General features: G+C 47.3%; 1 protein-coding gene across 1 annotated transcript in view; it reads right to left on the bottom strand.

Moving 5' to 3' along the window:
* Positions 1-13,354, bottom strand: part of TLL2 (tolloid like 2) — a 135,713-nt gene that overhangs the window by 38,594 nt on the left and 83,765 nt on the right. Inside the window, exons 7-9 of the mRNA XM_061163118.1 lie at positions 12,965-13,070; positions 3,595-3,719; positions 895-1,010 (exon numbers count right to left, since the gene is read on the bottom strand). Of these exons, the coding sequence (XP_061019101.1) occupies positions 895-1,010; positions 3,595-3,719; positions 12,965-13,070 (347 nt within the window). The remainder of the gene's footprint in view (positions 1-894; positions 1,011-3,594; positions 3,720-12,964; positions 13,071-13,354) is intronic.

Below are 13,354 nucleotides of genomic sequence, written 5' to 3' on the forward strand. Positions count from 1 at the left end.
GATGTAGGGGAAAAAAACAAACTTCGAGGTGCAGAAGCCCCAGTTCCCAGTTCTATATCTTGTAGTGGATGGGGGCAATTTTTTAAATGTCTGAGACTCAGATCCTTTGTTCATATAATGGAGATAAGAAGATGAACCCTGCAGAAGGGTTAAGAATATATCACTCCTGCACCAGGGCAAAAGAGACCCCTGCCCTGGGCTCAACTTTAGAGGGTTGTGGAATCTTCAGAACCAAAGGAATGTGCCTACCCAGGATTTCCCCAGATCATACACCCTAAACTGCACCCAGGACAGGAATCCAGGGTGTGCAAGCATCTCTGCCTTGGATCCATCCTCCCAAAGGTGGACAACACAGACGGCCAGTCCACCTCCACTAGAAGGGGAGCCCAGCAACAGATGTTTGCAAGGTAGGTGTGGAGAATGCTTGGGACTATGGGCTGGGGGCTGCCCTGGTTGCTCCTAGATGGAACTGGGGCTGGGAAGAGGAGGAGGGGACAGCCATGGTTGGCGGCTAACTCTCCTTATAGTACCACTTTGATACATAGCACTCTGAGGTGTCAAGAAATTCTAAGTTGGTCCCTTGCCTTCCAGAGCATCCTGATGGTGTCTTTATCAAGGTAGGAGGATAGTGCCTACTTTGTTTTAACAGATGTGAGCTTGATTTAGAACTCCAGTGGACATGTAGTACATAGGCCTCTATTTGTATGGGGGAGGTGGGTGGGAAAGTCCAGAAATCATGAACATTCAGCAAGTTTGCCCAGTAACTGGCACATAGTAGGTGCTCATAACAAAACATAACAGATACCATTACTGCTATGAATAATAACACTAATTCCTCATGCCTCACCCAACTCAAAGAATGCAAAGCATTTCCTGAGGTGGTTTCATACCTACCTTTTCCCCTGGAGTGACCGATATCCTCCATACACAGTGGGAGTAAGAAGGGTAGCCGTTCGGGAAACCAGGTGCAGAAAAGTTCCCCATCGTGTCCTGCAGGGTCTCCCCACAGGCTGCGCAAGCAAAACAACACATATGATTCAGGCATGTGCACACGCTTCCCGCCCATGGACAGTACTGCTAAGCAAATTCACTGTTAACCAGCCAAAGCCCCAGGAACACCCTGCCGAAAAGCATGGCAGGCAGATTGACATTTTTCTGACCAATAAAAGCAAAAACTAGGCCTGGGGGCCAAAAAGTAACACCCTAAAGGTTTCCTCTGAGGCTCTCAGGATTGAGCACAGCCTAGAGCTGGCTTTGAATTCAGCTCTCCAGCTGGCTGGTGGTGGGCACATGTCCCAGCTTTGCTGGGCCTCAGTTTTCTTTATCTGTGAAATGGGTGGGACCTGCTTAGAGGATTAATGAAACCATCTGCTTTACATGAAACGGCTCAGCACAGTGCTTGACACACCATGAGTACCCCCTACATAGCAGCCATTATAATTACTGCTAATAATATCTGTGGCAGAGAAAATACAAAAGGGCATGCATGTGGAGCAAAAAGAGAAAACAAAACACTTTGAAATGTACATCAGCTGTTAAGTGAGATCTTGTCTCTTCTTTTTCTGCTACCCACCTCTGAAAGAGCATGGAATAGCCAAGAAAAGGAAGGAAAATGACCAGCAGCACAGGAAGCTGGCACATTCTACAGTGGGATATTCTTCCCTTGAATGTTTGAGGGCTGCCTGGAGTCTGGAACCTAGTCCTATGTATGTGAGCAGTATTTCTCCTAATCTGTCCTCAAAAGAAACAATGTCTGTAGGCATAAGCTTGGAAGCTGTGCGTTTCGTATCTCCTCACCTCTAGGGATTCAGAACTCAAAGACAAGAGCATTGGTTTGCTGAGTGCCCCTCGACTCGTGGGGCCACCTCCAAAGTGTGGGACACACACTTCCTTAGGCTTCTTTTCCTCCATTCAATGCAGCCTCCGCGTGGCAACCACCTTTGCTTTCAATGACTGCTTGAAACTACTTGAAGATGCAGTTTGGGGAGCTGTAGGAAGGGATGGCTGGAGAACGGCCCATCCTTGACCTCAGGAAATCCTGGATATCAGGGCTTCGATATCATGTTACTGAACAACTGCCAGGCATCATGAGGATTACGCCCAGCAGTCAACACCCCTGAGGGTTCTGTGGAAATTATTTTAGAATAATCATCAACATTCTGCAGGGACAGACACATTACTGTGTGGCTCCATGGTATTTACCAGCTGCTTCCAATCCTTCAGGGGGAAGTAAGAGGCACACATATATACATTATAACTAAATAAATACTATGGCATTTCCCAGGGAATGCTATAAGATTTCTCTTTCAATGCAGCAGGGTTATATGATACATGTGTCCTGTATTTCAGCCCTAAAACTCCCCCAGACGACTAATAGTTGGATGGACACATTTCCTAGAGTTTCATGATGGAGCAGTCCCACACGGTCCTCTGCATACAAGCTGGGGCAGCCAGAGGGCTTTCTTGGGCAGGTTCAGGACACAGATGGTCGGGAAGTGGGTTGTAGGAGGAAGTGAGTCTCCCAGAACGGCGGCCTGGGAGGGAAGCAGCGCCAGCACTGCCATCCTACAGGGACCAAGTATGGTTGTGGCTTTATGAGCGAGTGCATCCTGCCGGCAGTGTGGTTAAAAAAAAGGTGACAGGACAATTTTCAAAGATCGCCCCTATTTCAAATATTCTGTCCTATGATCATATGCAGGTCTGGTCTAAGAGTCTGGAAAAGATAAGCAGACCTTTTGGTAGCGGAATTTCCTTTTTCCTCTCTAAGCCACCAAATTGCCTTTTCTCCTATCACCGGTGGAGACGTGCCTGCTGTCAAGTAGTGCTTTCCACTGAAGCTCAGCAACTTAAAGGGGCTGACGTGAGTTTCTCCTAGGGTGGCAAGCAGGTGCCGGGGCGGGGAGGTGATGATGCTGAAGCCCATGAGATGGAAGCAAAGAGGGCAAACTCAAGGGGTGGGGCTTCTGAACCGGAAGAGAAACAGACATCTGCTGGGATCCAGTGTCCTGTCCAGCCTCCAGTGGCAGAATATTGGCCACCGACAAGCACCTTGGATGGTTAGGAGAGCCCGAGATCACAGAAGTGACTTCATCTACAGTACTGAGATACCCTCTGCCTTCCAGTGTTTGGGAAGCTGGCTTCCACCCTTCCAAAAACATGCTCCCTCACTCTGCCTTTCTGCAAAACCCTGGGTTATTGTTTTACTAAACCCACCTCCCCGACTCCCTTAGCAAGGAGAGCGCTTTCACACCTGTGGCACGCACACCACGTTGGACCCCCGTTCACTGTTGTTCCACTACGACTTCTTCCTCTTCTGACCATCAGGGCTTTGCCAGAGAGTTCCAAAGCTTCCCACAAGTTAAGTTGTGGCCTCTAAGAGCCATCATTTGCTTCATTGCCTGCAACCACTCCACCCGTTGGGCTTTCTGCACTATCTACCGCCTCCTAACAGCAGCACACTGGGAATGACAGCTGCCAAGGGAGAGACTCTTCACACTCCCCGAGGTGTCTTCCCAGCCCCGGGGAAGCTTGCAAACAGTGGTTGAGAGGTCTGTGGTGATCTGGAGGCCCTGGAACCCCGTGATTTACAGTTACCTGGGCACTTGTATAGCTTCCTGGCTTGAGCTATGTCTCCCTGACTGAGCCGCACCCGCTGGCCGATGGTTGGCCTGACACCATTGTCATCTCGTCGGGGGAGGATGGTGTCCAAGAAAACTCCTCTATAGGAAGAAAGGAGAGAGAGAGAAAGGAGAATGAAAAGTCAAGGCTGTCAGGCCGTCCGTGTGGGGGTTTAGAGTCTTCATGTCCTTGTCCACACCCCATCCACATTCCTACCCCCTGGCCTGCCCACCCCTGGTGGTGTGACTCACGGGGCTGCCTTGCCTGGAGCTGGCATGTTAGCATTCCATTTCCTCAGCTGCCAGCTCCCTTTCCAATGGGAAAATGACTCTGCCAAGTTTAAAAATATGCCCTAGCCCAGTGGCCCTGAGGGCTTCCTTACTGAAGTGTCCTGAGCATCTCCACAAATTCCCTAACAGGTCCAGGCCTCAGGGTCCCCCCACCACCACCGCCCCCACTGCACAGTTGCAGGGAGCATCATTCAGAGACGACCGTGTGAGTGGCGCCCTCTGGAGTTGTGCGACGGGCAGCTCCCAACGTGGATAGGTCTTGGAGAGGCTCCAGAGAGAGCTTGGGAACCAGTACAGTGAGAGGTTCTCAGGGAGGGGCTGGTCAGCAAGAGCTGGTTGATGGGTTGGTGAAAGAAGGCGTTCAGGGTTTAGGGGCCTTGCTGGCAGGAGGGATAATCAGATGGAAAATGGGCTGAATACAGAGGACAGGAGGTAGTCAGGACAGCTCTGGCCTAGAGATCTCTGTCTAAGGCCTGACTGCCACCTGGTGAGCTCAGACAAGTCCCTTCCCTCTCTGAGCCTCAGTTCGCCCCTCTGGACAGTGAGAGGTTGGTTTAGATGGTCATGGCAGCCTCTTTGAACTTAACCATCTCGCTCTGCTCCAGTGGGAATGAAAGCTAAGAGGAGCAAAGCAGACAACAGCCCACCAGCCTGCCTGGATGACACTGGCTCTCTTCACATCTCCCTGTCATGGGTGTGGTTAACCCCCTGCCTGACCCTCCCACTCTGCTTCCAGACCCCGATCAGGGACCTCTCCTGGAGGGCAGGGCCTTCTCTAGTTACCACCCTGTTCCTTTCCATCCCTTCTTCACCAAGAATCTGGAAAGAATCATCTCCATACTCAGTCTGGCTGCCTCCTGCTCCTTCACTCCTCGATCCAACTGCGATCTGACCTCACTGGCAATGGTCACCAGTCACCAGCCAGTGACCAACGAGGTGGGTCACCCTTGTCAGTGCTCAGCGGCTCTCTCTGCAGCATGACCACCTTTGCCGCGCCGCCCCCCCCAACCCCCCCCCAGACTCTCCTCTCCCTGGTTCCCCAGGCACTGCTCTCTCAAGTTAGGATCTACTTCTCCTGCCTCCTGGAAATGCTATTCCTAGAATTCCGCCCTCTCCTTCTTCTTTCCTCTCTCCTGCTCCACCTGCTCTCTGGGTTTTAACCAACACCTATAGTGTCAGTCGCTCAGTCGTGTCTGACTTTTTGCAACTCCATGGATTGTAGCCCACCAGTCTCCTCTGTCCATGGAAGTTTCCAGGCAAGAATACTGGAGTGGGTTGCCATTTCCTTTTCCAGGGGATCTTCCCAACCCAGGGATCGAACCCAGGTCTCTCACAATGCAGGCAGATTCCTTACTGTCTAAGCCACCAGGGAATACCTATAGGCTGACAGCTAATTCTCTGATTCCAGTTCTAGAACCATCTGCTAAGAGACATGTCTAGTGACCCCTCCACTGCACTGTCCTATGGAGTTCTTAAATCCAATTCATTCAAAACCTAATGCACTCCATTTTCCTGCTCCTTCCATGAACCTGAGACTGAATTTGAAGGTGCCCTTGGCTTTGTCTTCTCCCTCTCACTCCCTTGTTGAAACGAGGAACCAGGGCCAGTCTGTAGCACGCTTTATCCATTCTTTGAATCTATGCCCTCCTCCTCATTCCAGACCACTGCCTTAGCTATCAGAATTCCCTTCCTGAACTCTTTCCAGTAGTCACCCCACTGTAGGCTCAGCCACTCTTCACTCCCCACCCAATGCAGCAATGTGATCATCCTGGATATAAGGGCAGGCATGTGTCCGCTCTGCTCGGAGGCCTTCACCCACTTCCAACCATCACCTGAAGCTCCAGGCCCAGGACTCGCTGGCTTCAGCCTTCCTCTCCTGACTCCTCCACCTTTACCATAAACAACCTCATCCTCCTTCTTGCCCCAAACATGCCCTTAAGCAAGCTGTCCTCTGCCAAGGCTGCCCACCACTCATCTTCTTCACTACCAAACTGCTGACCATTCTTCAAAACTCCAGCAGATGGCTATCCCTTTTAGAAGTCTTTCCCGAGCACTTTCTATCCCTCCCATCCTGAGTGAGTTGTTCCCTCCTCTGGGCCTTTCTTGTCTAATTCGATATGATTCTTCTTATCAAACTGTATTATCTTTTGGGATTGATGATAATTATCTTCTGTGCTAAACAGTAAGTTCCTCCAGCTGAGAGACCAGGTCCTTCATCTCTGCCCTCAAGGGAACAATAGCAGAGCAGACCTCAACAAAGGCTTCTTGAATTAAATCCCATAGCCAAGACAGGACACTGGCATCAAAAGGTTTTGCAAAATAGCTATTTAGACTCAAAAGGGAATGCAAAAAATGCCTGTTACCTAGTTATTAGCTGCTCTCTCCTTTCTCTTCTCTCTCACTTTCAAATGTTTTCTTTTCCCTAAGGTCAGCATTACCTTTGAAAATATATATTAGTCCCTGTTTCTTCCTTTTTGTTTTTGTATATATTTCTTCTTTTTCTAAATCAGATTTCAAGCTCACTTTCTTTTCATTGTTAACCAGGTTGTCTGCCGATGTCCGTTTCAGAATCGCTTGCCCCAACATTTAACCACCTGGCCTGTCTCTCACTATTGCCTCATCTCTGGGTCCTTTAGAGAGACTTTTGTGGAATCCCTGGTCTCCCTCACTGACCTCACCGGTTTCACCAAGAGTGAAACCACAAAGGATGACTACATAAAATTCTAAATCCAGTCACCTGTGAATCTAAAAATGGGTGCTTCTGCTCCAATATAAAACGTATTTACTTGTAATTGTTGTCTTGATTCCCCTGGAGAAAGACATTTTACTGCACAAAATGCAGGGCTCGGTATAATCTCTTGGCAACTCAGGCTAACTGACACTGTGGAAACTCACACGGGGCAGGCGACTCGGCCAGCAGCCTGCTGCGTGGGCAGTGTGTGCTCATACACACTGTCCATTCATGGGAACTGCCTACGTGCCAGGACCTGGCTGAACCCTCTAAATGCACCCTCTCATTTAATCCTCATAACACCCTAAGAAGCAGGTGCTGTTGTTATGCAGGGTCCTCTCTATGGGTGAGAATACCAACCTGCAGAGCCTCAGAGACTCACCCGAGGACAAAGCTAGTGATGGGGAGCCAATTCTGGACCCGAACGCAGGCAGGCCTGGACACCCCCTCCTGACATTGTCCTCTCTCTAGCCGGTGTTTCCCACCACCTAAGAAACAGATCTTCAGGTGTGTTAGACTCCTGATAGAGTTAGGAAGTGAGGAGACTTCAAAAACCAAAGAAGCAGGAACAACCACGGCTCACAGTCATATGGCTCTGCAAGCTGAGAGCCCCTTCCCACCTCCCCCCAAGCACATCCTGGGGCGGGCAGCACTGCGGTGGGCTCTGGAAGATGTTTACCACAAGAGACGTCCCTGTGTAAACCGCTGCAGTCACATCCCCCCTTTTATGTAGGACAACACTTAGCATTGACATTCTGCTAAACTAAGAAAAGCTTTGGCAGATGCCCTTAGGGAATAAAACTGTCAGCTCAGAGTTCTCCAAACAAAGACGCTCCTGTACCAGAGAACTGTCTCCTCATCTCTTGGACTCTTGCCCACGAAACCTCCAAAGATATCACTCCCCACAGCCTGGGTCCAACCAAGGGAAGGAGGCAAGAACTGCAATAAACTAGAAGGAATGAAGTTGGAAGCAGACAGCTCAGTTGTAAAGACACACGAAGACTGAGTTTCCCAACAGCAAGAATAGCATTTGCCCCAGAGATGAGAGAATGTTCTGTAGGCATTTTCTGGTCTTTGGCAGAATCAAAGATGATAGGCAGGCTCGATCCAGGGGACACCTGACCAAGAGTAATGCCAGAGGGTTAAGAAGGGGGGAAAATTTAACAAAAAGTAGACCAGGAAAGACCCCTAGTTAAAGACTCCATTGATAAATATCCCCATTGAACAAAGTAGCTTTCTGAAAATCCATAAAGAAAATTAGCATAGAGGACACAGTGACAAAATAGATCTCCTGGGACCATTCTCAGTTCTGGGGCAGGGTGTGAAGGTAACTACGGTGGATTGTTTAAATAACAAATTGTGCCTGCTAACAGCTATATCTCTTGGCAATGTGAAGTTGCAAGTACTCCCATTAAGACGTAAAATGTCTTTCATCATCACTTGAATCTGGGCTAGACTTGTGCCTTGCTCTGGTCAATAAAATGTGACAGAGATAATGTCATGCACATTCTAAAGCCTAGGTCTTAGGAGTTTTAATGGTTATTGTTGTGGCAGCAATCCCAGGCAAGACCAGCAAGGAATGAATCAGGATGACCCACACAGTCTACGGCCATACCACCCTGAACGCGCCCGATCTCATCTGATCTTGGAAGCTAAGCAGGGTCGGGCCTGGTTAGTACTTGGATGGGAGGATGACCCACACAGTGTCATTAAAAAAAATAAGCTGTTATTGCTTGGTGGGTTGGGTGGAATGGGGTGGAGTAGTTTCATGTAGAACTAGGAAAGCTAGCCTACTTATTTCCCAATACTTTGTTCATATAATTACACTTATTACAGATCCTTATAACCTCTCTAAACCCTTATAAACTCTCTAAAACTCCTTATCTACATTTCTCAGTTTGGTCCTCTGCCTAGTTCACCTGTCATCTTTCAGCCCACATCGGTTTTTCTCTATTCAGCTCTATAATTCTAAACCTGAGGGTCTGCATACTTTTCCCAGGATTCTTTGACAACTGGCTTCCTGTTATTTTCCTTCTAGTAGGCGTCACTGACCGGACATAGAAAGCAAGAAAATGGAAAATTATTTTCCCTCCTCCTCTGCTTCTAGAACCTTCTCTGGAAGTGGCTGTATCCCTCAGGCAATCCCTCCATTCTCCATAGTAGCAGCATTGGCCAGGAGGCCTCTTCTCTGTGGTTCCAGCATAGCCACAGAGCCCTTCTACTCTACACATCTGGGTTCTGGTAACATCATATTCATCTTCTTGTCACCAGTGATCATAGTGGTCATAGTCGCTTCATGTATTTACTTAAACTGTAGGTTACTAGCCATTCCCTAAAAAAAAAAAAAAAAAAAAAAAAAAATAAGCTGTTATAAACTGCCAAGTTTGGGGGTAGATGGTGCTGTGACAGGGTTTCCCAGGTGGTGCTAGTGATAAAGAACCTGTCTGCCAATGCAGAAGAAGGAAAGAGACTCGGGTTCAGTCCCTGGGTTGGGAAGAGTCCCTGGAGGAGGGCATGGCAACTCACTCCAATATTCTTGCCTGAAGAATCCCATGGACAGAGGAGCCTGGCAGGCTACGGTTCATAGGTTTGCAAAAAGTTGGACTCAACTGAAGGGACTTAGCATGCACGCAAGGTACAGTGACAATAGGTGACATCATGGCAGCAGGAGGGGGTGGGCTTCCCTGGTGGGTTAGAAATAAAAAAAAAAAAGAAAGAATTTTTTTCTGAAAAGACAAGAAAAGAAATGTTGGTGTCAGAAGAGAAGATTTATCTGCATTCTTGCCGTGGGCTCTAGTTACAGAACTTTGCATAGTAACTCGTACATTGCAGGCATGGAGAAGGCAATTAAGCTTCTACAACCCGTTAGTAGTAATCTATCTGAAATAAATGTGTAGATTCTTCTTAATGAAGTGACCGCTGTATCTGTTTATGGGAAGAACTGTTGTCAGATGATGGACATTTATTCCCTCACCAAGTCCCCAGCACTACAGATTTCCTGTCTCCTTGGACTCATTCATTAATTTGTTCATTTGACAAATATTTATGGAACAGCTACTCTGTGTCAGGCATTGTACTGAGTGCTGGGGAATAGAAAAGAATGTGGTGGTCTCTATCCACAAAGACCTCAGTTCAGTGAGGGAGAGAAGAATACAACAGATAAATATTTTTTTTGATGTGGATTATTTTTAAAGTCTTTATTGAATTTGTTATGATGCTGTTTCTCTTTTGTGTTTTGGTTTTTAAGGATCAAATCTGCACTCTCTGCATTGGAAGGTGAAGTCTTAACCAGTGGACCACCAGGGAAGTCCCAACATATAAATAATAATAAATGAGTTTATACAAATAATTAATAGATAAGTTATAAAGCAATATGAAGAGTTTTGGCATCTATAAAAACAAGACCCAAGGTACAAGGACATGGAACAATGGATTGGTTCCAACTTGGGAAAGGAGGAAAATCAAGGCTGTATACTGTCACCCTGCTTGTTTAACTTATATGCAGAGTACATCAGGTGAAACACTAGGCTGGATGAAGCACAAGTTGGAATCAAGATTGTCAGAGAAATATCAATAATCTCAGATATGCAGATGACACCACCCTTATGGCAGAAAGTGAAGAGGAACTAGAGAACCTCTTGATGAAGGTGAAAGAGGAGAGTGAAAAAGCTGGCTTAAAACTCAACATTCAAAAAATGAAGATCATGGCATCCAGTCCCATCATTTCATGGCAAATAGATGGGGAAACAATGGAAACAGTGAGATACTTTATTTTCTTGGGCTCCAAAATCACTGCAAATGGTGACTGCAGCCATGAAATTAAAAGACGCTTACTCCTTGGAAGGAAAGCTATGACCAACCTAGACAGTGTATTAAAAGGTAGAGACATTACTTTGCCAACAAAGGTCCATCTAGTCAAAGCAATCATTTTTCCAGTAGTCATGTATGGATGTGAGAGTTGAACCATAAAGAAGGCTGAATGCCAAAGAACTGATGCTTTTGAACTACGGTGTTGGAGAAGACTTTGCGAGTCCCTTGGACTGCAAGAGGATCAAACCAGTCAATCCTAAAGGAAATCAACCCTGAATATTCATTGGAAGGACTGATGCTGAAGCTTCAATACTTTGGCCACCTGATGCCAAGAGCTGACTCATTGGAAAAGACCCTGATGCTGGGAAAGATTGAAGGCAGGAGGAGAAAGGCACGACAGAGGACAAGATGGTTGGATGGGATCACCAGCTCAATGGACACGAGTTTGAGCAAGCTCCAGGAGATGGTGAAGAACAGGGAAGCCTGGCGTGCTTCAGTCCATGGGGCTGCAAAGAGTAGGACACGACTGAGCAACTCAACAATGACAACAAGGTACAAGCTTCTCAGTTGGACCAACTTGACCTTGATTCCCTGAAAAAATCAATACTTTGGCTCCACTTAGCAACCCCCAGAGCTAATGTGGTGCAAGTTGGCTATTCCCTGCACCACTTCCCAACCCTGGGAGTCAGTACCACCCCCACATCCAAGCATCCCACCTCCAACATCTGCAGAGGGGGCACTCATCCTGCCTCTCAGAGCCCCAGGTTAGGTCCTTCAAAGTCTCCATTTCCCAGTGTGGAAGAGGAAGCCTCAGATTCCCATATGGCAATGTGTCAGATCATATGTGTCAATCCTTCACCCATTCTGGTTAAGAAATTACAACATGAAATGTTAGAGCTGGAAGGGCTCAGAAAACATCTGTTCCAACTCTGTCATGAGGGTACTGAGGCCCAGGAAGGTGGAGATCTGATCCCACACAAAGCTGCCCCTAATTGCTATCCAGACCTCCTTCAACAGCAAGGTGCGTGGGTGAACGAGGGCTAGAATTCAGCCTTCGATTCTCAGGTCAGTGGTCTCTTCATTACATCAGATTGGCTTCTGTATCTTCTGATAAAGAGCCAGAAGAAGAGTAAAGAGAAGTGGGTAGGTCACTCCCATGCCAGGTATTCCAAGATGCTGACTTTGGGCCAAACGCCACCCACTAAAGCACTGGAGAGCTCCTGCCTGGATGCAGGATGGCGATCATAACTAACTCAGTTGTGTGGCCAGAGGACCAGTGCCCCCTTGGAACTTGGGATGCTGAGATGTGGAGGATGTCACCCATGGTAGTATGACCTTATCGACAGGATGCTTTCAGAAGCTGTACCCAAGAGCCAAGAAGTCTGGGTAAATAGTGTCCTTTCCACTCCCAAGAGCTGTGTGTCTCTTGAACTAATGGTTTCCTTTGATCTTGATGGACATAGAGACTCATGAAATAGACTGTTTCCCTCTTTGCTATGACCTGCTAGGAAGCATGGGGCAGGATTTCCTGCCAACCCCACAAAGGGTACAGGACTTTGTGGCATATATTCTGAATACCAAATAGATTCCAAGCTTCAACTTAGCTATCTACCCTTATTTTTTCCCTCTTCACATCTCTAAATCTCCTCACCTATTTTTTTTTCTTGTATATATTGGGAATCACCTTAAATCTTACTTAATGATTAAATAAATAAATAAAAAGCTGATTTTAGGTTGAAACTAAGGGGAAAAAATGCCAAGAGAGAAAAATAACTCGAGTGGAAAGATCTACAAAGCTGGGACGAGCAGTGAAACACTTCTCTATACAAAATACTTACATGATAAGGATAGGATAATACAGTAATATAGAAGCATGGGTAATATGCAAAATACTTAACACTGGGTCCAGCACAGCATGAGCTCATCAAAACCGATCCTGCTGAGGCCAGCTATAAATAACTGGCCTGCCCAGGCTTGAGGACACCAGCTACCATCACATGTGGCCAGCAGGCACGAGTCCTGGATTTTTGTTCTCATTCCAACCTCCGCTACCTGCGAGCCCCCCAACTGGCTGGAGCCCCACTTTCTTCTAAAATGAACCCCTGATTTACCACCCTCCCAACTCTGACACAGTCTAGCTTCCAATAAACCACACCTCTTCTAGGAGACCTGGTTGGATGTACTTTAGAAGAGGGCCCCACCCGCTGGAAATTTTACGCAGAGCCTCTAAGTTATGATTCCAGCCAACCCCTCAATAATTTCCCTTTTCCAGTTTGCTGCTTGTGACATGAGGGCATGATGAAACACCAGCTTCACAATGGGATTCAATCTTATTAGCAGGAACCTGATTAGATTATATTTCACTGCAGCCCAGAGGCCACCGTATTTCAAGGACAGACATGTCAACTGTGCTAGGAACATGCAGAGACCTGCTCTCCGCAGACCTCCTGGAATCCGACCCCCTCCTGCAGCAGGCACAGTACAACACAGATGAGGCGTAACCATAGATTCCGACCTTGAGAAGGTGTTTCGGGCGTAGTGCATGATGCTGTCGAAGTCGTACATCTCTCCCAGAGAGCTCACTTCCCCAGCTTCCATTTTTAAGAAATTATACTCCTGACCTGTGACACAACACTCTGTTAAGGTCTTTGAAAACCAAGGCAGGCACCTGAAAGGAGGCAGAGGGGGGAGAAGGAGGGCCCATAGCAACTTCCGAGAGCTCTGTTAGTCAGTCAAACGACAGGCTTGGTGGTGGTTCTTCTTGTTATTTTTGACAGATTAGAAATTTGAAACTTAGAACAGCTCTGTGTGGTCCCAACCCCACCACCCAACACTGCTCCCAAAATGCCTCTCAAAACTCTTAAAGTAAGTTAATAGACAGGTTAGTTATGAAACAAAAAAAAAT

This window comes from Dama dama, chromosome 15 (genome assembly GCF_033118175.1).
Source record: "Dama dama isolate Ldn47 chromosome 15, ASM3311817v1, whole genome shotgun sequence".
Lineage (NCBI taxonomy): Eukaryota > Metazoa > Chordata > Mammalia > Artiodactyla > Cervidae > Dama > Dama dama.